At 33.0% G+C, this 27,374-nt stretch overlaps 2 protein-coding genes across 3 annotated transcripts; both read right to left on the bottom strand.

Annotated features, from left to right (window-relative positions):
* Window positions 1-436: 436 nt before the first annotated feature.
* LOC145101688 (ribose-phosphate pyrophosphokinase 1-like) lies at window positions 437-7,975 on the bottom strand. The gene is made up of 9 exons (XM_079038943.1): window positions 7,747-7,975; window positions 5,624-5,806; window positions 5,296-5,544; window positions 4,786-4,929; window positions 4,507-4,674; window positions 1,230-1,299; window positions 1,059-1,140; window positions 810-969; window positions 437-632 (listed from the first exon to the last, which is right to left on the bottom strand). The coding sequence occupies exons 1-9, from the start codon at window positions 7,828-7,830 to the stop codon at window positions 594-596; spliced, it is 1,179 nt and encodes a 392-aa protein (XP_078895069.1). The 5' UTR covers window positions 7,831-7,975; the 3' UTR covers window positions 437-593.
* A 15,685-nt stretch (window positions 7,976-23,660) lies between these two features.
* COX10 (cytochrome c oxidase 10) lies at window positions 23,661-26,870 on the bottom strand. Of its 2 annotated transcripts, XM_079038942.1 has the most exons (8): window positions 26,427-26,564; window positions 25,948-26,060; window positions 25,733-25,862; window positions 25,491-25,628; window positions 25,269-25,402; window positions 25,015-25,140; window positions 24,835-24,938; window positions 23,661-24,233 (listed from the first exon to the last, which is right to left on the bottom strand). In XM_079038942.1, the coding sequence occupies exons 2-8, from the start codon at window positions 26,058-26,060 to the stop codon at window positions 23,884-23,886; spliced, it is 1,095 nt and encodes a 364-aa protein (XP_078895068.1). In that variant the 5' UTR covers window positions 26,427-26,564; the 3' UTR covers window positions 23,661-23,883. The 2 variants fall into 2 exon arrangements, with proteins under 2 accessions (XP_078895068.1, XP_078895067.1); XM_079038941.1 differs by lacking the exon at window positions 25,948-26,060 and having other exon boundaries at window positions 26,427-26,870.
* Window positions 26,871-27,374: the final 504 nt, after the last annotated feature.

Genomic DNA, 27,374 nt, shown 5'->3' with positions numbered 1-27,374 from the left:
TATAGATGAGACTTTAAATTTTGTACCCTTAACATGTCATAATTACTTAATTAGTATGATACTAACAACCAAACAAATTGACAATGGTAGCCAACTTTCTTCATTCGCCTCATAGCATACTTGTTGGCTTTCCATTATACTACATATTTTACAACGAAATGTAAGCATTTTTTAAAGTACGTGTCTAACATAAAAACCCGAAAAAACTCTTGAAAAAAATGCTTATACAATAGAAACCAATTTTGTTGCATTCCATTTAAAAAAAAAAAGAAGAAAAAGAAAAGAGCATAACGACTACCAATGTTAATATCCTCTGTACAAGTACCATTAAATACTATGTAGAAAATTGCCAACAAAGTTGGTTGCATGATAAATTCATATCATTAAATGAGACGATAAAAGATTCTTTTAAAAATTGCATGTGTAGCAATAGCAATAGCAATAGCAAGCTTTCTTTACTGGGTTAATTAATCAAAAATCAGTCACATCAGCGGAAAACTAAAATTGCAAAGTTTTAAAAACCAACTTTTTGAGTTAAATTCCGCAAATAAATTATTAAATTTACACAACAAAACAACACAAGTCGTCTGATATCAATCGATACCCAGACTAGAAAAGTGTTCGAAAGAGCCCTGTGAAAAAAATATATATATATATTAAAAAAAATTGATTAAAAAGAATGAATATGAATAAAATATATATATATATATATATATATATATATATATATATATATATATATATATATATATATATATATATATATATATATATATATATATATATATATATATATATATATGACTTACAGCATAGTCATCGTGAACACGCCAGATTGCTTCTCCAAGTAGATTTGCTACGGATAAAATAGTCAATTGCGGGAATGAGTTTTTCTCAGACACCGGAATCGTATCTGTAATAATCACCTCTTGAAAAAGACCACTCGATAATCTTTCAACAGCAGGCGGACTACATTTTCATCAAAATATAAAAATTAAAAAAACTTTTAACATATTTTTTAGACGTAAGACCTAAAAATATATGATAAAAAAAAGTACCTTAAAAGTGCATGTGTACAACATGCGTAAACTTCCCTCGCACCTTCGTCACGTAACAATGCTGCTCCTTTGGAGATTGTACCTTTAATAATAAAAATTATAATTATAATCCAAACAAGTATTAAATTATATGAATATAATAAGTAAGAGAGTTTGATAATCTCATCTCACCAGCAGTGTCGATCATGTCATCCACCATAACTGCTACTTTGCCCTTTACATCACCAATCAAATTCATTACCTGCATCATGATGTCATAAATATAGAAAATGAAAAATCAGAACCATAATCAGGTCTATCAACACAACAGAGCCTGCTTTTTCTTGGGTCTATCAATAAAATTTAATAATAACAATAAGGGTGCTGTTATTTGAACGAAAGACCCTGTGGAAATGATGAAATCCTTCACATCCATCAAATTATCATCATTTGGCGTAGAAGTTTTGTTTAAATAGTAAAGAGTTATATCTCTAACCCTTCGCTTATAACTTATTTTCAGTTTTTAGTTTTGAAATATCACTTTTAGTCCTTGTCATTTATATTTTATAGATGCACAAAAAAAAATTATACATAAATATAAATGCTCACTTACCATATTTACTAAGACAAAATCATGTTATTTGTTAGTCAAACAATACTACAAATTATAATGTATTTTTACACTGTAAAAATATATATGTTTTAACCAAGTGCCTACAATTATGTTGTTTTCTCGATTTCCATATTTTATAGGGATAATGATTTAAAAGGGTAATATATTTTTCGATTTGTATATATTTGGTCATTGAGTTTTTTTTTCGTCCACATTTATCCCTTCAACTTGTTTTACTATACACATTTAGTCCTTATGACTATACACATTTAGTCCTTATAACTGGCTACTGGACCTGCCAAAACATGACACGACAGGAAAACCCGACACGAAATTAGTGGGTTAGGGTCAGAGATTTTGACGCGTTTATGTAAACGGGTTGACACGACGATACGATAATTAAACGGGTAGGGTTAGAGTCAAGACTTTCAACTCGAAGATGACTCGAATATGACCCGTTTAATTATATATATTCTTTATTATAAATTTAATATTTTTATAAATATATTATATGTTATAGACTTGTAGTGGGTCAAACTCAATAATTAGAAGTAGTATTCAAATTTTTAAAGTTACTTAATTTTAGTCATCATCACCACGTATCCCTTTTGATCCTCAACTTTAACTCTTTTCATTTTTTCTTCTAAACTTACTATAAATTTTGTCATTCCATCTCAACTCTAGTGTTTCACTTTTTTCCTTCTTGCCTCCACAACTCCTACTTTCCAACCGTTAAAATATTTCAACCCGACATGATACAACATATTTACAAGGTCTAAACCTTAACCCGAAACCCGACACGAAAATAAACGGGTTGACACGACACGACACAATAATTAAACGGGTCGGGTTAGGGTCAAGCCCTTTCAACCCGTTTAATGTCTTGACACGAACCCGATGCGACACGTTTGCCAGGTCTATCGACGACTACTCCAGGTAAACCGGAAAAAATTACTTAAAAGGGTAATATAGTTTTCACTTTGTACATATTTAGTCCTTAATATTTTTTTCAGATTTAGTCCTTAATAATTTTTTTGTTGCAAAATAAGTCCTCAATGACCAAATTTGAACAAATCAAAAAATATATTACTCTTTTAAGTCATTATCCCTATTTTAAACGGTATAAAAAATAAGTTTTTATATTTAATATTTTTTTGTAGACTGATATTATCAGGATAATACATACTTTTTTTATTTAAAAACATATTTACATGCATAAAAACATACTGTTTTTACATTTAAAAAACATGTTTAACATATATACATGCTTAAAAACATACTGTTTTTACATTTAAAAAACATGTTTATATGTATAAAATATATATTTATGCATTTAAAAAATATATTTATACATTTAAAATTTTACTTTTTACATTTAAAAACCATATTTATACGTATAAAGTATATATTTACGCATTTAAAAAGTATATTTATACATTTAAAAACTTATTTTTTACATTAAAAAACACACCTAATACTATACTCCTAAATCTATAAATTTCATACCCAAACAAGATTTATACCCTTAATCCATGGTTACAGCTAACCTAATTGAAAGCAAGATTTATTCTATATTCACATTAGAATTATGTTGTTTACTCAATCACTATATTTTTTATGATATTCATTTTCAATTTTTCCATAAATATTTATTTTTTACGATGATATATCTATTGATAAAAGATATAGTACAAATTATGATATACTTCTACACGGTAATTAGATAGGTTTTGGTCAAGTTTCTAAAATTTCATTGTTTATTTGATTGTCATATTTTACACAATATAAAAATAACATTTTTATATATGATATTGTGGGTAGGCCGATACTAACAGGTTAAAAAATTGAAGGTAGCCAACATAATTTGTTTTTTATTTAAATCATGATTAGACGACACACCACTTTGAAAAAAAAAGTAGATTTTTTTACAACTTAATAAACAAAAATTATATAAAAATAAAAAAGGGTCTAAAATAACAAAAAAACATTAAAAAAAATCATCCACCTAATATATAATATTGATATTGACATATTTTAAAATATTAAAAACAACTTTTGTAAAAGTGTAAGGAATGAATTTGAAAGTATTTAATTATTTAACGAATAAAATATGTATTATATAGAATCATTATTATATTAAGAAAAAGAAATCAATCATGAATTGATGTGAAAAGCAACGCAACATGGTTCGTATTAGGTTGGATGGGGGTTGTCGCTGATCTCTGGTCCACATGTCACATATGTATTGGTTTTTTTTTGTAATAAAACTTTGTTATAAATTAGATTTTTTATTCAAAAATAAAATAAAAGAAATTACAGCCAAAATTTTAAATTTTATTTTAATTTACTTTATTGGTTAAATAATTAATAAGTAAACAAACAAATTAATTAATTAAAAAAGAATAGATGAGGGTAAAATAGTCTTTTTGTGATTGATAGGGACCAAAGACGCAACAAAAACATACTTTGAGGACTGTCCAAGTTAAAAAAAAAAAAAGTTAAGGACCAAAACGTGCAGATTACCCCAAACCACATGGACCATTCGTGTAATTTACCCTATTTCTTATAATCTTACAAACAAAAAGTAATAAAACCGATAAAGAATTATCTTTTTTTAAACCAAAATAAGTTTTTCTATATTTATTATAGCCTTAAAAATAATAAAAATGTTTGGGTTATTATGGAGAAGAGAGAAACTTTAGTCTAAACATATGGCTATTGTTTTTCTTATGACATGTATCCGTCATCTACTTGGCAATTTTTTAATCACATCACATCCACATGGCGCTGACATGGCATCCACACGGTCATTTTTTATTTAATTTTAGTTTTTTAAAACACATAAACATAATTTACCTCTGCCACATTGTGCCCATGACGCCGTTTATCAACAATGGCTAATGGTGCATCGGATAACTTTTTAGCAAAAGCTCGAGCTCTAGCGACCCCACCAACATCCGGGGAGACCACCACCAAATCATCAGCACAAATGCTCTTGCTGGCAAGGTAATCAAGTATCACCGGCTACTCATCAACATTCAACAATAAACAAATTAGCAGAAAACATAGATATTAAATGTTTAAAGAAAACACAAATTACATAAAACTATAAAAATAAAAGCCACTATATTTTACCTGACCATGTACATGGTCAACTGGAATATCAAAATAGCCTATAGATTGACCAGAATGAAGATCACAAGCAAGAACACGGTCAGCCCCAGCTTCAGTTATAAGATTCGCAACAAGTTTAGCTGCAATTGACTCCCGCCCTTGAGTCTGAAAATAAATACAGAAAGAGTAGTTTACAACTTTAGTCCCAAAAACTTTGCTTTCGCAAATTTGGTCCTTATTCTTGTTCCAAGTGATTTTGGGGACCAAAATTACAAAAATCAGCTATATTCAGGGACCAAAAATAGTCTTGACTACTTTTGGTCCCTAGAGTATAGTTGATTTTTGCAATTTTGGTCCCAAAAAATAGACATACTACTTTTTGGGACCAAAAACATCAAACAAGGACCAAAATTGCAAGAGAAAACTTTTTGGGACCAAAATTGCAAAAATCAGCTATACTCTATATAAAGTTCATAACGATTGTCTAATATCTGCAAATGTGATTTCACTTTTTATGTTAAAAATGTGTACCTTACGATCAGCTCTTGCGTATCCAAAATACGGGATGACAGCTGTAACAGTTTTTGCAGATGCCCTGCGACATGCATCAATCATGACTAAAAGCTCCATGAGATTTTCATTTGCAGGGGGACAAGTTGGTTGAACAAGAAACACGTCGCATCCTCGGACACTTTCGCGTAACTGAACGTATATTTCGCCGTCTGCAAACCGTGTTATTTTGATGTCTCCTAGGTCTAGACCCATGTAGGCTGCAATTTCCTGTCATAAAAATTATTAAATGTTATATTTGAAGATTATATGAAAGCAAAATTAAGAAGAAAAAAAAATGTGTATGTACTTCAGAAAGTGCGGGATTTGCAGTTCCTGAAAAGACGCGAAGTCGGGTTTCTTCTTTTTTGATTGGGTCTCTTTGGAATTCGTATGGAATGAAGAGTTTAGGGAAAGTTTGTTGGTTTTGGTTGGTTGTGAGGGTTTGTTGTACACCATGCTTCCCGTTTCCTTCAAATTTCAAACTGCATTTCTGAATTCAATACAATAAACTTATGTGATTAATTCATATGTAATGTATTTCTAATGATTTGAAAGTATCATCGAAAGGGGTATTCATTTGAACATGATTATGTGATGTGAAACTACAATAAACATTATACTTTGAAAACTTAGACAATTTTGGCCCAAATCTAATCTCAAGTAAATTATTCAACCAAAGTAACTAATATGAAACTTTTTTATGCATTGTGTATTTGTGCTCATCAATTGGTTTCTAAAAATAACCACTGCACTTGCAAAAGTCCTAGAAAACATTGTCTTTGAAAATTAGTAACATTTTTGCCAAAAACAATTGAAAATTCCCACTTTGGCTCAACTTCTAATGCTGAAATTTTTAATCAAATTTAATTGAATAAGTGAATAATAAAAGTAACTCAAATGCAACTTTCATATGGCATCATATTTGACACTTGGTTTCAAAATAACCATCCCACTTGCAAAGTCCTGAAAGAAATTGTCCTTGGAAAAGTACAAACATTTTTGCCTAATACTTTTAAAATTGTCTACTTTGCCCTTTTACTTCTTCTGCTGAATTTATTATCAAAATTAATCCAATGTTATGATGACAAGGAAATAAGTTGTATTAATTTAGTAGTAAAATTCTGTTTATTTTATTTTTGTTAAAGATATTTTATAGCAATCAAAAATTTTTATGAACATATGTATCAAATATTTAAGAAGGTACAAAAATAAAGATAATTGATAGGCAACAAATATGTTAAGAAAATCAACGCACGTCTTATTCAAAGTATTTGTCATGACAAGAATATATAGAGAACATCAACACTCAGGCATAGCTTTCATGTTGAGAAAAAACAATTGTACATTCAATTCTATCAATTTTGTGATTTGATTGTACAATTTCAGATGGACTGTTTGACTAAATAAACATTAATGATTAAACAAGCTATGAATTTCACTAAATTTGTCGATAATTTCATTACAGAAATCCAGTATTTCAAATTACTTATGTTTCAATCCTTTTCAACATATCTGTTCCTTCCGAATTTACAACCTAATTTCATTTTCATTCCTTTTAATGTTTGCTACTTATTTTAGTGAAATTAGTTGATAACTGGTAAATTATGCAAAATACATATTGAATTGCCAATAAATAAAATAATTTATGTACAAATCAATACAATTGATTTGTTGTAAACATGAGATTGGTGCAGCTTTGATTAACAAATTACGCACTAAAAATATATGGGGCAAAACATTCAAAATTTTACTGTACTATGTTTTTTGGACTTATCCAAGTACTATGGTCCTTTTCAAACTAATGTCAGGTACAATGATTATAAAAGTTGCACATGAACTACATGGATTTAGTAATTTGAGTGAAGCTGAAAGATTGGGGAAATTTTGTTCATGTTCTCCAAATCTGAGATCCATCCAAAATTTCCACTTTACCATTTTTACAAGCTAAAAAGTGAACACCTTCATATTCATAATCAAATGTCATTATCAATCAATTAATAAATATGTGCATTACAGTCATTCTTTCAAAGTAACTACAAATGTGGATTGGCCCTAAATGAATGCCTTCATTTCTTCTATCTAGTTTAGAGTCTTTGAATAAAAATTCAAGGAACATAAACTGAAATCACAAAAAATAATCACTTATTTGACAAATAAACTTCGTCGCCTAACACAAACAAAGAAGGCATATACGGAAACAAAACCAGAACCATTCTTATTAGCAATTTCTACACGAATTTGCGGACATACTAGAGGAACGGGGGCATGCATATTAACATATATTGAAACTACTCAAACGCAACAATCAGTCTTAAAATCAAAAGCTAAGAGCAATCAGAAAACAAACTTGAATCTATAAGAACGCTTACGACGACATGCATGTGTATTAGAGGGAAATTTTGAAAAATGCAATTGAGAATCGAAACTCACAACTAAGGCATTTCTCGCAGGGATAGCATATCGAAATTTGTTGGCAGCTGCGAGATGTCCAGAAGAAAATGCAAGAGAAGCCATTTGCCAATCGTAAGAAAATCACAGAACGAGCACTCTGTGAGTATCAGCGAGAGGGGAGGACCGGTTTAGGGTTTCGCCATCTTTTCATTCCTAGGAACGGTGCTTTGCTCTATAAAAACTATCCGGTAGATATTGTGTCAATTCGTAAAAAGAAAACCACACAATAGCCTAAATAGTAATCTTGATTCCTTTTAATAAATAAATTAACTATTTTCCAATTTAAATAGAAGTTTACTACTCTAAATCTAAACTAGTTAATTCACAATTTCAAATCGAACTTCATGTAAACTTTATAACATAGTTAGTTACTTAGTTATGTAAAAGAAAAATTAAATATTCACCGCACTTATTTTATTGTTCATATGAATTGATGATAATTGTATTAAAATATTATTATTATTATCAAAATATGATATTTATATCATTTTATATGGATAGAAAGATGAAGAATATTTAATTTCTCTTATATAAAATTAAAATAATCAAGAGCATGAGAGAGCCTATAATCTTATTGCTAAAAGGAATGTGTATCTATGAGATCCGGCCCAAGCCCAGGGCGAGCTGGGCCACGGCCTAGGGCATCAAGGTGTAGTGGGGCATCAATTTAAAGCCTGTTATAGTGTATTGTATATTGGGCTTTGGTTAGTCCAGTAAAATGTGAAGACATAAGGGGCAGGAGGCAGGCAAGTGGCAACAACCGATGGAGACCTAATTACTAATTAGCGCTATCAACACAGACCAACAGACGCATATCGACTCTTCAATTCTTCTTCGATCTAAAACACACGCCAAAGATGAAGAACACGAGGCGTCGGGCGTCCCTTCTGGAGAATGGAGAGGACTGTTACACCCTTGGCTATATCGATCGCTCACAAGTTATCGCTCTCTGCCTCTCTCGTCCACTTCAGCTTTCAGGCAGCCTTCTCTCGCCCTTTCTCTCGTTAGCTTCTCCTATGTTCTTTCTTTCTGAATCGACCTCTCACCTCTACTACTCTAAAGCCGTAATAGTTTATCTATTGCAGTAAATTATTGTGTTAAAGTGAAGATTCAAAGGTGCCAAATTGGGATTGATTGAATTTGTCCTCCTGAAGTCCTAATAATCCAGTAAGTTTTATCTATTATTTCAAATTTCTTGCATAACCTACTTAAAGTTTCGAAAATCTAATAGTGATTCTTGGTTAAATTTTATGAAATTTCAGTTTTCTTATATAGCTTACTGCCTAGGGAAGTGAAATTTCAATCAAGTTACAGACTTACAGTCCTGTTCATTGTGAACTACACTAAGCAGTCTAAGCTTCATTAATTTTCTAGGTAATTCTTTTTTTATATTTCTTGTAACTGTTCTGATTTATGATCAAAATAACTTTTATTGTTTTTATATAATCTGAAATCTGATATGTGAATTCGTATTTTGATTTTTCTGATAAACTGTTGTATTTTTTTATATAAACTATTGTATTTCTTTTTTAAATAATGATATGGTTTTCTATATAAACTTTTTTTCTATTTCTTTTACTACTCTAAAGCTGTAATTGTTTTTATATAAATTGTTGTATTTTTTTGAATAATGATATGGTTTTCTGAATTCTAAATAATTTGTTATATGAAGTTGAAAAAATTATGTGTTTTTTATTTTTGAATAATATGTTGTTATTGTTAGATTAATTTTTGAAAATCTAAGGGATACTATTTCTTTTTTTGTTTAGGTTGTGGATACGGATTGATAGCTTCAAGTTGTGGATACGAATTGCTAAGTAACTTCAGGTTGTATCCTTCTTTGTTATTACTACATTTTTTACTTTTAATTTTTTTGTGAAGTTTAAATATGTTTCCTAGAAAACAATCATCTGGTGCTCAAAATAGAAAAAGAAAACAAAGAGAACAAGATCTTACTAATAAATTACAAGGATCTTTAAATAAGTATTTTTTTAGAAGTGAAAATAATGACGAAAATTCTAATGAAGTTGAAACTAATGATTTTGTTGATAATTCTAAAGGTCCAATTGAAACTTCTAATGAACCTATTGAAAATTTTAATGATCTTGAAAATAATGATTTTGTTGATAAATCTAGTGATATTAATATTTTTGATCCAAGAGTATGGGATAAGTTAGATTTAAAAATGAAAGATTTGCTTGTAGAAAACTAGCCCATTAGGGAAATTGAAAATAACAAATTTTTTTCCAAAAGATGCATTAGGTAGACATTTTTCTTGTGAATTTTATGTTCGTAAATTAAGAAATGGTGACTCTTATGATAGAAAGTGGTTGGTTTATTCGAAAGAACTTGATAAAGTGTTTTGTTTTTGTTGTGAGTTATTTAAAACAGCTCGATCTAGAAGTAATTTGGCAACCGAAGGAATTAATGATTGGAAACATCTTAGTGAAAAATTGAATGAACATGAACATAGTTCTGAAGACATGATTAATTTAAAAACATGGACACAAACATGACTTAGGTTAAGGAAAAATGAAACAATTGATAAAGAGTTACAAGAAAGAATAAAAAAGATACTCAACATTGGAAAGAAGTTTTGATAAGAATTATTGATGTTGTAAAATGTTTAGCTGAATATAACTTGGCTTTTCGTGGAACTAATGAAAAAATATATGAGAAAATGGGTATAATGGTAAAAAGGGGTATCGACCCTCGGGGAAATTACATCATTTGTTTGCAAATAAAACGTAATATAATGGTAAAAAGGGGTACCGATCCTCGGGGAAATGGTTGTATTCAATCACCAATGCAATCCAAAAGAACTAGTGTAATTAAACTAATTAACTACAATTAGACTAAAAAAAGGGGGGGTGTTTGATTCCTTGAAAACTAAAAAACTTGAATAATTAAAAATCTTGCAATTAAGCAAGTTGATGAGATGCTCAAAGATTGGGAATAATTGGTTAACTATGGCAATTCAACACAATGAACATTTATGTGTTTATCATTAGGATCTAATACAAAGCTTATCCTTCATTCCAAATTGGTTATAGCAATCATGAAGCATGAGATGCCAAGATTCCTCATAGGTAGTATGGAGGTTGGGGAAGCCCACAACACACCTTCTTAATTAAGATCAAGGTCCAATTGAAGCAATTGATCCCAAGAAATCAATTAGCCTTAAGAATGAAGGAATCCCCAATTCCTAGAGGATGTCAAATGATTACACATCCATAAAGGAGTTATGATTCATAAGCTAGAGATGATTTCTACCATCATAAAGCTTTTGTTCTAGATAAACTCAATGATCCAATGCAAAATCAAAGAAACAAATCAACAATTGCTCATTCAATTACTAAGCTCATGATCAAAGCATCAAATAAGCATAAGAATTGCAAACTAGAATCATAAACATGGAATAAATTGATAATCAACATAAATCCTTCAAAACCTGCAAACATTCATTGGTTTTCAGCCAAAGTCAACCAAATAATAGTATTAACCACTCATGGCAACAAAGTAACAAGAACAATAATCTAATTGCATAAAGAAACTACCTAAGATTTGGAAAGATGAAAGGAAATGGTTTCTAGCTCCCAAAATCGCCTCTTGCAGGTCTCCAATGGTGAAAAATCGTCAATGAGCCTCTAGATCTGATCCCCCAAGGTCATGGTGTGCCAATGACCAAAATGCCCAAACTGGGCAGTTGTGCGGGTACCTGTGCAACGAAAATTCCACCCGCGCAAACGCTGTTGTGTTGCCATTGGTCCACCATTCCACTACTCCACTCTTCCACTACCAATGATTCCTTTGGTCCCCCCCCCCCCATGTCCATGTAATTTGAATCCACCAATCATCATTTAGCTACCAAATGGATGCTCCAAACCCAAAATTATAAATTTATGATCCATCTTCACAAGCCCAAATAATCCAAGCCATCAACTTTAAAAGCTCAATTCTTCTTCTTTGATTCCGCCAAGCCCAACAATGCCTCGGGAGCCCACTAAGCCGTCTTCACTCTAATCCACAATCACAAAAAGCTCCAAAACCCTGCAAAATTCCTCATGCAACATAACAAGTTCCCGACACGATCCATGATAAAGAAATTAATTAAAATACAATGCAATACTAATTAAAAAAACTAAAAATCTAAAATAAACTAATAAAAAGAAAGAAATAAAATAAGCTATCAGAGAAATCTAATGGTAACTTTTTAGGTGTACTTCAAATGATTGTTGAGTTTGATCCCGCAATGAAACACCATTTTCAACTTATTCAAGGTTAAAAAAGTCATTTTCATTACCTTAGTCATAAAATTCAAAATGAATTAATCGAAATGTTGGCATCCGAAGTAAAAAGTGCAATAATTAGAAAAATAAAAAATTCAAAATATTTTTCGATAATTCTAGATTGCACTTCGGATGCAAGTCGTAAAGAACAAATGACTTTAATTATTAGACGTGTTGATGTTACAAGTGTTCCAATAAAAGTTGAAGAGTTTTTTTTTAGAGTTTTTAATTGTAGAAGATACATCTGGTTTAGGACTTTTTAATGTGTTACAAAATGCTTTAAAATCTCTTGACTTGGATATAAATTGTATATGAGGACAAGGATATGATAATGGAGCAAATATGAAAGGCAAACATCAAGGTGTACAAAAAAGATTACTTGATATAAACTCAAGAGCTTTTCATATGCCTTGTGGATGTCATAGTTTAAACTTAGTTTTGTGTGATATGGCAAATTCTTGTCATAAAGCTACAACTTTTTTTGTTACGTGTCAAACAATATATAATGTTTTTTCTAGCTCCACACATAGATGGAGTGTTTTATTTGATCATGTTGATGAATTAACCCTAAAATCATTATCTACTACTCGTTGGGAAAGTCACATTGAAAGTGTTAAAGCAATAAAAACTCAACTTTTTCAAATAAAAGAAGCATTAACAAAATTAGCTCAAGTGAGTGATGATGGTAAGGTTTGTAGAGATGTGGAATCACTAGTAAATTGTGAATTTTCTAATTTTGAATTTATTTTAAGTTTAGTGATTTGGCATGAAATTTTATATAGAATTAATTTGGTAAGTAAAAAATTACAATCCAAAGATATGATTCTTGATGTTGCAATAAAAAACTTAGAGGGATTAGTTAATTATTTTGAAAAATATAGGGAAAATGGGTTTGACTCTGCTATTAATGAGGCTAAAGAAATAGCAGAAAATATTGGAGTTGAACCAAAAATTCCTATCAAACGTGTTTATAGTAGAAAAAGCCAATCTGATAAAATTCCAAATACCGAAAGAGAACAACAATCTTCTCAAGAAAATTTTAGAACTGATTATTTTATTGTTACAGTACATATGGCTCTAAATCAATTGAGAAGTAGATTTGAGCAAATGCAACATTTTGAATCTATTTTTGGATTTTTGTTTGATGGTTTAAAGTTAAAATCTTTATTTGATGATGAATTAAAAAAATGTTGTAAGAAACTTGAAACTAGTTTGACAAATGGTGAGGACCTTGATATTAATGGAAAAGATTTATTTATTGAGTTACAAGTTTTGCAGGAAATGTTGCCGGATGAAGCATACAAAGGTGAACATCCTTGGACAGCATATAGGATTTTATTTATTGAGTTACATGTTTCCCAATGTGTTGGTGGCATATAGGATTTTGTTGACGGTACCGGTCACGGTTGCTTCCGCAGAAAGAAGTTTTTCGAAATTGAAGTTATTGAAATCATATCTTTGGAGTACCATGACTCAAGAAATATTAAATGGACTAGCAATTTTGAGTATTGAAAGTCAATTTTTATCACTTGGTTCTTGGTACGTATTCTTTTGTTAAAAAAAAAAAAAAAAAAAAAAAAAACTTTGCATTTTGGCCTTGGACTCGGCGAGTTGAAGGTCCAACTCGCCGAGTAGAAGCGAGAAGGGACGCAGGACTTAAGCGATGGACTCTGCGAGTCGGGTCCCGGACTCAGCTAGTAGACCCTGTTTGGACAAAAACCCTAATATGAGGGTTTGCACCTTATTTAAACGCCTTAACTCGACCTCCTTCGTCCCATTTGCTCCAAGAAGACCCCCATAGCAAACCCTAGCCATTATTAAAGCAATCTATGGCATTTGGAGTGATTTTGGTGCTTTTGTGATCCAAGGAAGGAAGGAAAAGCTTGAAGGATCAAGAGGAGGCTAGAAGGATTCAGTTTTGAGCATCAATTGCAAACTTCAGAAGGTATAAAGTCTATACCTTGCTTGCTCTTTTGATAGATCCCATTTTGTGGGGTTTTAGGGCTTTTCTAAGCCATTTTAGTCACCAACCATGATTGCAAGCATGGTTTGAGGTTGATGTTTCGGATCTACGTCCTTAGAGGGGTTACAAGGCAGAAAGAAGTGGCTTTTGCAATTAAAGAAGACCCCATGCATTGTGAGAGCTTGTTTTAGGACCTTTTAAGCTCAAAGTCCCATGCAAACACGTAAAGGTTGTAACTTTACGTGCTAGATCGATTGTAGAAGCATAGATCTACCTTTTGATCAAGGGTTGTACATCAGAAATCGAAGATTCAGTGAGTGAATGTGACCAACTCGACGAGTCCGTTCGTGGACTCGGCGAGTCCAAGGTTCTGTCCCGTATCAGTTGAGGGTCTTAAGGACCCAGTTGAGTGTGGAAAGGTTTCAGGAAGGTCACGAGGAGTGACCCAACATTTTAGACTAAGCCATTGTTCTGGAAGTTCATGGGACTCGGCGAGTGCATGAACGAACTCGGCAAGCCCAAGGCAATCTTCTTAGAACTCGACGAGTTGTTCATCAACTCAACGAGTCGAGGACAGAACTTGTTCATCGGATGAAGGTGGACTCGACGAGTTGTTCATCAACTCGGCGAGTCGGATGAGTTTTCATGTGTCATTCATATGAGGGAAGAACTCGTCGAGTTGACGGCCCAACTCGACGAGTAGAAGCGGGTTTAAGGACAATTGGAAGGATAGGGACTCGGCGAGTCCGGTCAACTGGAAGTTGACTTTGTCTTTGACTTGACTTGATCAGGGGTAAAATGGTCATTTTACCTAAAGAGTAGATATCTGATGAGATATGGTCCACTGGCGTGCCCTAGACTGCTCTAGCGTGCCAGCCTGGCCTAGCGCGCTCCTGCCAGCCTTGCTGGGGACTCCCTCGCCAGCCCTGCTAAGGACTCTCCTGCCGGCTCGGCCAGGCGCTCCCTCGCCTGGCACTCCCTTGCCATCCTCTCCTGGTGCGCGCCGCCAGCCCTGCCTGGGGCGCGCCCGCCAGCGGCACCCGGCGCCTCCGGGCGGCCTTGCCCAACTCCTTGTTAGTTGGGCCTGAATTAGGTTGGCCCAAGGCCTGACCTAATTGTCCCCTATATAATGAATAATACCTCCTCCATGGAGAGATACCTTCCCCTAGACTCTCCCCCAAGTGGGTCATCCACCACTAGACTTCCCCATGGCTGAGCCGCCACTATAATCCGGCCGGCGTGGCGGAGATCTGACATCACAATCAGAGAGACACGTTAGAGCCGCCCCAGGGACTGTGCCCCGGGAGAGGGCTCCAACGGTCAAGTTAGACCAGCTAGAAGATCTGAGATGGCCCTCCATAGCTGGAGAGAACCATCTTGGTGCTAGTGGTGTGGTGGCTGACGGCGGCGGGTGGCGGCTGAGCCACCCGACCGGATTATAGTGGCGGCTGAGCCATGGGGAAGTCTAGTGGTGGATGACCCACTTGGGGGAGAGTCTAGGGGAAGGTCTCTCTCCATGGAGGAGGTATTATTCATTATATAGGGGACAATTAGGTCAGGCCTTGGGCCAACCTAATTCAGGCCCAACTAACAAGGAGTTAGGCAAGGCCGCCCGGAGGCGCCGGGTGCCGCTGGCGGGCGCGCCCCAGGCAGGGCTGGCGACGTGCACCAGGAGAGGATGGCAAGGGAGTGCCAGGCGGGGGAGCGCCTGGCCGAGCCGGCAGGAGAGTCCCCAGCAGGGCTGGCGAGGGAGTCCCCAGCAAGGCTGGCAAGGGAACGCCAGGCAAGGCTGGCAGGAGCGCGCCAGGCCAGGCTGGCACGCTAGAGCAGTCTAGGCCACGCCAGTGGACCATATCTCATCAAGTCCCCCCAGTCTGGTGTTATTGGTACGTGGCCAATGACATCGGATTGGACTTAGCCAGATAAACCAACAGGATAGTCCCCAGTGGGGCTGGCAAGGGAGTCCCCGGCAAGGCTAGCAAGGGAGCGCCAGGCAAGGCTGGCAGGAGCGCGCCAGGCCAGGCTGGCGTGCTAGAGCAGTCTAGGCCATGCCAGTGGACCATATCTCATCAATATCAGACTCTGATGGTGTGTTTTGTGGGAATTATAGTCGGAGGATTTCCGGAGCAGCAGCAGCAGCAGATAGAGAGTTCCCGCACAGATCAGCAGCTACTACGAGGTGAGTTACCTTCCAGTAGCGGTGGGTCTACGGCCACAATGTCGGCCCACCAATAGGGATCGTATGTTAGATGATTGTCTTTGTGATATTCATCTGTGTTGCTACTACCTGATATGTTATATGCTAGCGTGATATGATATGTGATAGTAATAGAGTTTGGTTGTTAGGACCGAAAGGGTAGGTTAGGCACCCCAGATATGCCTAACAGTATGTTATGATATGTTTAGCTGCTAGCATGATATTTTATATGAGATAGAGGTAGTAGGAGGGGTACTGGTCCCCAAGATTCAGTTGTTAGGACCGAAGGGTAGGTCGGACACCCCAGATATGTCTGACGATAAATTATGTTATGATATGTGTGATAGTAGTAGTAGGGGTGAAATAGTCCCCGATGTTCGGTTGTTAGGATCGAAGGGTAGTCAGCACCCCAGAATAGCTCGACATGGGTAGGTCAGCGCCCCAGAATGGTTTGACACGGGTAGGTCGGCACCCCAGAATGGTCGTACCGGGTAGGTCGGGCACCCCAGAAATGTCTGGCAGTATGTACGTGATATGATTGTATGGTATGTGGTACGATGGGGGAACTCACTAAGCTTCGTGCTTACAGTTTACAGTTTTGTTTTTGGGTACCTCTTAAGCGAAGGGGAAAGAGCTGGCGCTGTAGCGGCACACCATACACACACATTGGTTTTTCCGCATTATGAGATGTTCTGAGATTGTACTCTGACATTATGATTATTTTCATGCTTTGGTTTTCAGACACGAGATATGTTTTATGAATTGATATGTTCGGATGATGTTTTACTACTAAAGTTTTGTTAACCACTTAATTTAAAATGAAATTTTTGGGCGTGAAAATTTGGGTCGTTACACAATTCCTACGAAGTCTTGATTATGATAAAATAATAGATGTTTTTGCTTCAAAAAATGCAAGAGGCATCGTTTTAGACAAATTTTATGTATGCTTTTGTTTGTGTAACCTTGTTTTCGTTTGACTATAAAATTTATTTCATTTTGCTATTTTTTTTTTACTTAAATAAATGCATAATTTAGAATCTCGCCTCGGGCATTGAAAATCAATGGACCCACCCTGGTATCTATCCATAGCTTCTCTCCAGCTTCCCTTCTTTTGATTAGCTTTTGTTCTGTCTTTTCATTTTTTTTTCCTTAATTTTTATATGTTATACCTTGTTAGCTAGACAACGACGTCTGACGTGACTACTAGTGCCTGTCGGGAACATTGCATCGTCTTAGGCGGCACTCGCAAATCACATCTCATCACAATTGAGACTATGGATTAGCAAATGGATTGGATGGACAGAATAGGAACCAACACCTGCATTGCACTTAACCAGGACCAATCATACACTAAACGGGACGATTCTCGTTCAGTTGCATCGGCAACCGCTGCTTTTTCTGTACGTGATGTAAATTTTTCGAATTTTTTCTTTTTTTTACTATAAAATGTGTTATCGGCAACACCTACTATGGACCGACAACACCTACTACGCAATCTTGCGTCCGCCCCTGTTCTCGTTTATAACACTCTAAAAAAACAATAAATTAAAAATTTTCAAAACCAACTATAAATCAATATTGTTTACAAAAGAGTCATTGTTTCAAAAACATTATTTCAAATCAGAGTTTTTCCCAAAACCCGGAAACATAAAACAGAAAGTTTTGTACGATCACACATTTTCCTTCCCACAATCCTTTGAAGTACCTGAAACGATAAACTAAAACTGTAAGCCAAAGTTTAGTGAGTTCCCCCATAGTACCAGAACACTACATAACAAACAAGCATACAATATGAGCCGGCAGCTTGACTGGATTGCCTCGTAGGGCCTACAACATATTTGAACCGCTCTACGAGCATTCGACATGACTGGACCGCCTCGTAGGGCCTACAGTCCATCCGGACCGCTTCACGGGTTGCCGACCTCATTGGACTGGCTCGCAGGGCCTACATCCTATCATGTCGTCCTTGCATGTCTTGGCCTACAACAAAAAGTAGGACCACCTCAACCCAACACGACATATCGACATATGCAACAAATAAACATAAACACAGAGCCAGCAAATACAGATAATCATACGGTTCTACTGAATAGCTAGAAACTATCATATCACTATCCTGACCATACTAAATAATCTCGGGTCGGCATTGGTGCCTTCGACCCACGGGTACAGTGAGGAAAACTCACATCTCAGTCTAAACGCAAGGTGAATAAATCTCGGTCCTATAGGTACAAATGCAATATTCCTTCGTACATAGGGTTAAAATTGAAAATACCTTATCATCGGGATGTTACATCGTTTCCATCAAATAGTTTAATACATCTTGGTTCTTGTTCTACAGGATCGAGCCGAAGGAAGTCAAAATGAATTAATGGGGCTAGAAATGATTTTAATGGGGATGAAAGTGGCTCAATGGGGGCAAGCAAACAACTTTGGAACATAAACCAACATTGGCATTGGAACCGATTTAGTCTGTAGCAATTTGATTCCTGGTACTTCATTTCAGCTTTGATTGGTTTTTGGCTCTTTTGGTTTCGGTCCGATTCATACCAATTTTCAAACCTTGTTCATGCCTAGCTGAGACCATGCATTATATTTCATTTTTTCTACCTTCTCATGGTTACATTTCTAAAATAACATTTTTTTCTTATATATATACATATGAACAATTATTATGAAGTGGGAATGAACTCTATTATCGTACATAAGTTCTCGCTATATTGTAGTTTTGTTTTATTAAATAACTAGATTATAGCCCGCGTTAAACGTGGGAAATGCATAAAAAAACATATAATCGTTTATAGATATTGTATAATGATTATAAAAAAATATATGGTTATTGGTATTATTGAAATGTGTAGAAAATACATTGAAAACGATAAATATATATAATCATTGAAAGATCTCTTTGTATACATCATTTTTTGTTTTATTAGTTGAACGACTTTCCTCGTCTCATATAGTTATGATATTTATATATTTATAAGCATTTTAATTAGACGTTCCTTGCATAATAATGTTACCTAATTTAAACATATATTGACAACTAATATACCGTTTTTTCTATTGCATTAAATATTGACAACTATTTCATTTATTCAAATAAAGTTATGTAATATAATTTATAAAATGTTAAATGTTATATAGATTTAATTTTAGTATATCATCAATGAAGATTCTTTTCTAAATCATGATTGGTTTATTTTAAATTAATTATAAACAAAAATGCTAACTTTTATGTTTGTTCTTATTTATTTAGTGTTCGCAAGAACTTTGAATTAGTTTTGGCGCAACTTTGAATAATTTTAGTATATCATCAATTATATGAAATATCAAATAATGACATTTCATTACTATTGTGATAATTTAGTTTATATATTGTATTTTCACTAATCTTAACGGTCTTATTTTTTATAATAACCGTAACGCTTTTACTAAATGTATTTTTTACAAATCTCCTAATATCTTATAATTTTTATCTTACTTTATAATTTTTCATAACTATGTTATTTTCAAGATTGACTGCTTTAATAGTGTTTTTTTTTCAGTGTATTTAATTTTATATTTCATTGTACAACATCATCGTTTGTATGTATTCTGAAATTTCACTTTAAAAATGCTTAATGTTTACACCTTGATATTAATTTTTTTAATAAACTCATGTAATAATTATGGAATATATATCTCATTTTAATTAACATTCACTTCCTTTATTATATCAAATTCCTCATTAAACGGATATACTTTTGGAAAATAATAATTATAATAGGGCAGCATTATCTAAGACGTAAATGTTTGATATATTTTTGGAGAAAAAAAATCAAGATCATTAAAAAAAATTTATATAAAGAAAATACAAATTTAAATTTGTTGAAATTATGGCTGAAATTACTGGCGAAAATTTATTTTGGAGGTAGTTGTATTTTGTAAGGTATAATAATATTACAAAATTTGAAATATCTATATTTGTTGTGTAAATTAATAAATTTTATTGTTAATATACAAAGATAAAAAAGTAGGTTGATATGATATACAAAAACATAATAATTTCAATGATATTTTAAAATCATGCCAAAATTAACCGGATTCTTATGACATAAAAATTAAAAAAAAAATCATAATCATCTCTAATATATAAAAGTAACATTTTCGTAATTAATGTCAGTTGCCAAGATAGTTAATTTTTGTTTTGTTAAAGGTACCTAATATCTTTTCATGTTTATTTGAAAAGTTTCATAAAAGTAGTTAACTGATTTCATGTAATTTGTGACAAAGAAAATCAAAATATATGAATACATACATTTGATATAGGAACAAAAAAACAATCGAAAAAAATATAAAAAGCGAAAGAAGGTACTGACCTTCTAGCGTACAATAGTGAATGTTTATAGCAGAGAATGATGATGGAAGTTATAAGCAATATTAACGATGTTGTAGGAAAAAGTTTGAAGAAAAGAAACGATTGAAAATAAATGTGAGTCGCGGATTCAATGATGAATCGTATATGTATGTGATAATTTGAATATAATTTTTCGATATTAATGATTTCCTAATAAAAAAAAATTTATATTAATGTTTACTAATATAAACGGATTTATATTAATGGTTGATATTAAGGCCTTGATTGAAATGATTTGTTAGTAATATGTTTTTAAAATTAACCATATTAAAATCTTTATAACTGAAAATTCAAGATGTAAAATATGGAAAACTTTCATTGGAATTAAATACATTCCATTTCAACGAATGGAAGCTATTGATTGATGATTGGAAATCATTTATTGTAATTAAATACATTCCATATGGGGAAGATGATGTCAGCAATTTGATCTAATGGTGGAAAAAATAAGATTGAAATACAATCAATGATCCAGATTATTTAAGATGATGTCATAAGATTTCTTTTTTAGTAATATTTAAGATATTTTGAATTTTTGAACATTAAACAATCATCCTAAATAAAATAAATCAATAATCAATTAAGTTATCTATCTTGTAGTTTTGTTTTATTAAATAATTTTTTGAATTTTTGAACATTAAACAATCATCCTAAATAAAATAAATCTTGTCTTTAGTTTCAAAGAAGTACCGTAGTTAACATGCATAAAAATATTTGATATTTATTAAAGATATTTAAAATGAAAAAGAATATTCAAAAGAATGTTGCATGCCCAAAGCAATATCACACACTTTATAGTTTATTGTAACAATAATTAGGAATACATATAATTTATTCTATAATGGAAAAATGTTAATTTTTTAAGGACAAACAAAAAGAATAAAGAAGAGCGGTCATTGCCATTTTACCCCTATTGCTTCATCTAAAAGGGTTAGAATCTAAAATCATTGTGAAACCATTTTAACACATATTCCTTTTTAGAAACAAGATCATAAGGTGGGTCAAACCACTCAACTTTTAGTTGGCATGATTGAAGTTTCTGTTTTTACTTTTTTGTGTAAAAACGCTAATGGTGTGTTTAGCCTTTAAAGGTCACATTATATTCACAGAAATGGAGATAGATGGAGAAAAAACATAGTTTTAAAGAATTAAAATCTAAAAATTTACAATATTACCATCGTAATGTAAATATTTGATACCTTTACAAAATATATAAAATTAAGAAGATAAAGTTCAAGAGGCAGTGTTAATGCTATAAAATCTCTCTCCAAATTCACAAAAAGATTAATATCATATTTTGTCCATCACTTTATTTTTAAGTCCTAAAAGACGTACTTGAGCTGAATAGACGTGAAAGAAAAAATAAACAGAACAAAAAACAAACAAAAAAAATGATTCATTTTAAATATCAATATTAAGATCAATAGTTTTGTTTTTGGCTCTTAGATAAACTGAGTTTTTAAGCTCGATTTATTTTTTTAAATATAATAAATGAAATAAAAGAAAACCAACCCCAAACAAAATAATCAAATGACATAAATTTGTGTGTGCGCTGTATTTATTAAGAGTATCTCTAATGATTAACCTCAGAAAAAATTTATTATTTTATCGCATTTTATGTTTACCGACTTTTATTCAATCACATAATGGAAGAATTTTGTATATGTTGGTAACATCAAATTTTCATATTTATCCGACTCAAATCCTAAATATTATATTTGTTCTTTGTAAAATTTTAAAATATCATATTTGCCCATATCATTTTTTAAATATTTTAAAACCATTTATAATCATATCTACATCTTCTAATAAATGAAACCTAAAAATGAAACATGTCAGTTTTTTAGAATGTCTCTTTAACACGTGATATTTTTCTATTATTTTTATTATTTCCTTTGTTTGGTAACAAATCAAATTCAATTCAAATTTTGAAAATACAAAATCTTATTCTAATAACATTATTATATTTATTTCGTTTAACAAATTAATTCATAATTACTCACAATCCACAATATCTTGTTTTTTTTTACATTTATTATTTTGTTATCTGTATAAAAATATTAAATATATGGACCTTGGTTTCTACGGGTTATAACCTAGTAATTTATAGTTTATCATTGTCAGATATTTTTTACGAAATTATAAAGATTATAAAACTAAAAAAATGATAAAATCTTATGTAACCATAATGCTATATAATATTTGATATATTTTTAATTTTGACAACTACTTTAAAACTATATCAAAAACATTTATAAAGTATATTCATTTTTATTTATTTATTAAATCAACTGGTTAACTAAAAAAATATAGCATCTAAATATTATTGAGATGTAAACTATAATGTTAATTAATGTACGAAAATTAAAAGGGTAAATGGATAATAAATATTTGGATGGAAAATTATTTTTGTGCAATTGTAAAAAGTTTTTCAAAAGCGTTTTCAAACAGGAAAGAAACTTTTGAAAAAACAACTAAAAATGCCTTAAGAATATTAAAATTAAGATAATTAACACACCTACAGTTTCATTTTAAAACTAAGAGTAAATTACACGAATGGTCCCTATGGTTTGGGATAATTTGCATCTTTGGTCCCTAACTTATTTTTTTTTAACTCAAAAGGTATCTACCCGTTTGTTTTTGTTACGCGTTTGGTCCCTATGGTTTGTTTTTGTTACGCGCTTGGTCCATGTCTTACCTAAAATGACTATTATTTAAATAGGAAAAAATTGATGGGGTAGATAAGATAAAGTTAAGGACCAAACATGCAGATTACCCTAAACCATAGAGACTATTCGTGTAATTTACTCTAAAACTAAAACAACGAGCATTCATTTACATCGTCTTGAATTATTTTCTAAAACAATTAAGTAAACTAGTTGCCCAAAGGTTTTTTCCACCTAATGTATCATGTTGAAAATGTGTCTCTAAACCAATAGGTTTAGGAGATGTTACTTGGCCTTTCAAACAAATTAAACAACCAGTTCCTTGTTGTATGACTATGTATGTGGCATCCACATTAGCAATCATCATTCATCATCATAATAACAAAACAATTAACAATGGCATTTATCTTCATGTTAACCATCAACAAATTTATTGTCATTCTCATCGGCAAAACATCAATGCCAAAATTTGGGAATAATCATCACCCATAACCTAAAATAAAAACAAAACCCCAAATTGTCACCAAAACACACAATTTTACAAACAAAAAGCCTTAAATGTTACCTTTCTACAATAATCTCATTATTATAAGTATAACAACTCAAGATGAATATATAGGAACGGGCAGAAACGGGAAAGGGGCAACCGATGCATACGCGACAGGTGGACGTGACCGGGTCTGTTTTACCCTTTCGGGATTTCTGGTTTCCTGCTCGGTATGTGAAATGACCATTTTGTCCTTGGTGTTTTCTGTTGTTAGTGGTTGATGATCATCGTAAATTCTGTGAAACATAAGGCCAGACATGAAAACCGGAAGATAAAGAAGACTTGCATGGAACATTCTTCTTGCACTTGTTTTTGTCCGGTTCAATAGAAATGAAACTGCGGTCCCACTAATTGCTAGAGCCAGGAGGGTTGATTCGAGACAGAACCATCCGGAAGTTATACCCCCTGCAAAATGACCATTTTACCCTTGGTATACAAGAACAAGCTAAAGTAAAGTGTATGTATATTAGACACACATTTTCCATTGTAATGTCGCATGTTCATGTTAAGTGCTTAAAATCTAAAAAAAAAAAAATTAAGAGAAAATTATTGTTGTAGTCCCTGAGGTATTGCCGACTTTTGCAATTTTGGTCTAAAAAAAGCTCTCTCTTACAATTTTGGTCCTTATTTGAGGTTTTTCTAACGTTTTTAGTCCCTACTGCAAGATATATGACTATACTCTTGGGATCACATGTGTAAAAATCAACTATAGTCAAGGACCAAAAGTATTCATTTTACTTGGCACATTGACCAGAACATTACAAAAAACTCAAATAAGGACCAAAAATGCCAAAATTAGGAAAATCAACTCTACTCAGGGACCAAAGTTACAAAAGTTAACTATACTGACGGACCAAACTTGCAAACATCAACTATACTCAGGGACCGAAATTGTAAAAAACAAGTATATTCAGGGACCAAAATTGCAAAAAACAAGTATATTCAGGGACCAAAAATGTAAATTACACGTAAATTAATAACATTTCATCTTTCATAGAGAACTTACAATCATAAGCCAAGTATCCCAATGGAATCAGATATATGCAATTCCTCAAAGCCACCAAAGCTGTTCTTTTACCCGATGGATCAGCAAGAGAGAACATTTTAAACCTGAATATTTAAAAGAAATTACTTTCAAATTTCAAATCTATTACTTAAAAATAACAAAAAAAAAATTATAACATACCCTCCAGCTTTATAGTCATCGCGACATAAATAAGCAAGGGCCATAAAATGCGGTATTTGCCAAAAATACAAAGCAGCAGGAAGAATCAATCCATTCATTGTAATCTCACCAGAAGCTGCAGCCCACCTATAAAGCAAAAGAGAAAGAATTAAAAAATAATTACTTCAATCTTTTTTATTATTAAATCATTGTAGTTTGAAAGTAAAATGTTATAATATGAAGAAATGAAAGTACATTGCTATAAAAAAAATTACCCAAGAAGAGGAGGAATTGCACCAACAACAGCCCCAACCCAAGTATTGACAGGATGTATTTGCTTCAATGGAGTGTAAACGAATGCATACAGAAAAAGATTTGAAGCTCCAAGTCCAGCTGCCAATAAATTAGCCTGCACAAACCTTGCAGTAAATTTTTTTATTTTAGTATTTATATATATAATTTTTTATTAATTTATAAAATGAAAATTAATTTCCAACCTGGCTTGCTAACAGAGCTGTGCCAGCTAGACCAACCGACGTTGCCCATGTGACTGCGTGAGGAATAGTAAGACGGCCTGAAGGTAATGGCCTTCTCATTGTTCTATTCATTAACGCGTCATTCTTAACCTCAAATACCTAATACAAAAATACAAGGTTTGATAAAAATAAGGTACAGGAATAGTAACCCACATTTAAAAGTGAAACTACAAAAGAACAATATGAAAAACATGTCTAAAAACCTGATTTAATGTGTTAGCGGATGCTGCCACCATCATGGTTCCTGCACACGTGTAACAAAGTCCTGCTAAGTCAACTGCACTCCCGCTCCCAAGAACATAACCGGCTCCAGATGTTGCAACAACCAGCATGCTAAAAATATAAAATTCAGGAATCAGATAAATATTTATTATAAGTTTATAACCACTAAAAGGTTAAACTCTAGGAAAAAACATACGCAAATAGGTGTTCAATACTTCCACTTTTGTTTTGTTTATTTTCTATCATTCTTTTTGGACTGATGAAAGATATTTGTTCAAGCTTCATCTTCACAGTGGCTTCTAAAAACATCTGAACATTCCAATATTAATATCGTTGATGTCACTGACATGTGTCAATTCAGTCTCAAACATTAAATAATAACTGCAAATGAAATGACATTCATGGGTAGGAGAAGGAGACTCTTAATTTTTCAGAGAAACAAAAGGTCGATTTCTAATTTTTAGACTATGATAGGTATAATGTTCACATGATTATCATCACGAGCAAATCAATAGAACCAGCATAAATCAGAGGAATTAATCACTATTGTAACAGTAATCATATTGACACTAACAATCATAAGAATCCGAAATCACGAATCTAGTGAACATCAAGGTAATCATATTGATAAGGTGAGTTGCAGAAATACCAAAAAGAAAAGGAATTATAACTAACCTAAGCTTAGCTTTGGAAAGCTCCCAATAGCACCGACCATAATGCCTTGCCATATCAACAACCTCCCTTGCCCCTAACGACGTCGCATCGACGATGTCAGCAGTTGACCCCATCGCTCGGACCCGATCGATTCCCGAAATACCTAGTTTCCCTGAACCGGAAGATGGACCCACGGCGGTGGAGGTGGATCTACTGAATAATCCATACCCGTGGTCAACGTCGGAGATTTGCAACAGGCGAAGAGAATCTGGTTGAAGGTTTAGATGGCAATTGAACTTGGACGAGGAGGAGGTGGTGAGTTGAGTGAATCGACTCAGTGAGTTTCTACTTCTCCACATGGCCTCTGATTCCGGAGAACACGGCGGCGAATCGCCTGGAAGAAGTGACGGAGGTGAGCGGTGAAGCTTCTACCTTTATTAGAGATAGAGGAGACGGAGACCTTGAGACCTTTCTTGATGAATACAGATGTTCATTTTGAGCCCTTGTACTTTTAAAACTCTACTTTTATAGCACTCTAACTATTTTGGTACCCAACTATTGCATTATTTTAGGTCATTATATATACATCATATAGACAAAATTGCAAGAATGGTCCTTGTGGTTAGGTGGAAATTGTCACTTTGGGCCCAACAGGTTTTAACTAGCACTAATGGTCCAACAGTTTCCATTTTGTTGTGAATTTGGTCCAAAACGATTTAAAATGACGAACTTGCCCCTTTCTATTTGTTTTTTGCTTTTCTTTTTGTTATTTAATTATTTTCCTAACAAAAAAATAAAAAATAAAAAGAAGAAAGGAATCTTTCTCTCTCTCTCTCTCTCTCTCTCTCTCTCTCTCTCTCTCTCTCTCTCTCTCTCTCTCCAGTTTAAAGAACGTCACCGTCCTCACCCCTCCCCCAACCTTCACTCCCGCTGGGAAGCTTGAACACTATCGTCGGAAAAAGATAAACG

This window comes from Lactuca serriola, chromosome 4 (assembly GCF_051521515.1).
Source record: "Lactuca serriola cultivar US96UC23 chromosome 4, Lser_US96UC23_V15, whole genome shotgun sequence".
NCBI lineage: Eukaryota > Viridiplantae > Streptophyta > Magnoliopsida > Asterales > Asteraceae > Lactuca > Lactuca serriola.
The sequence above is the reverse complement of the archived record's forward strand: the minus strand, read 5'-3'. Positions and strand labels throughout refer to the sequence as shown.

What these genes read in the sequence shown, in the direction of transcription:
- COX10 (XM_079038941.1), bottom strand. Translation starts at nt 26,764, where the DNA reads ATGTGGAGAAGTAGAAACTCACTGAGTCGATTCACTCAACTCACCACC. An exon ending in GATGACTATAAAGCTGGAGG is followed by an intron (nt 24,939 to 25,014) that starts GTATGTTATAAT and finishes TTAAATATTCAG; the next exon opens with GTTTAAAATGTTCTCTCTTG. An exon ending in GGGATACTTGGCTTATGATT is followed by an intron (nt 24,234 to 24,834) that starts GTAAGTTCTCTA and finishes GTCATTTTGCAG; the next exon opens with GGGGTATAACTTCCGGATGG.
- LOC145101688 (XM_079038943.1), bottom strand. Translation starts at nt 7,830, where the DNA reads ATGGCTTCTCTTGCATTTTCTTCTGGACATCTCGCAGCTGCCAACAAA. An exon ending in CAAATCCCGCACTTTCTGAA is followed by an intron (nt 5,545 to 5,623) that starts GTACATACACAT and finishes TTTTTATGACAG; the next exon opens with GAAATTGCAGCCTACATGGG. An exon ending in ATGGGCACAATGTGGCAGAG is followed by an intron (nt 1,300 to 4,506) that starts GTAAATTATGTT and finishes ATCATGATGCAG; the next exon opens with GTAATGAATTTGATTGGTGA.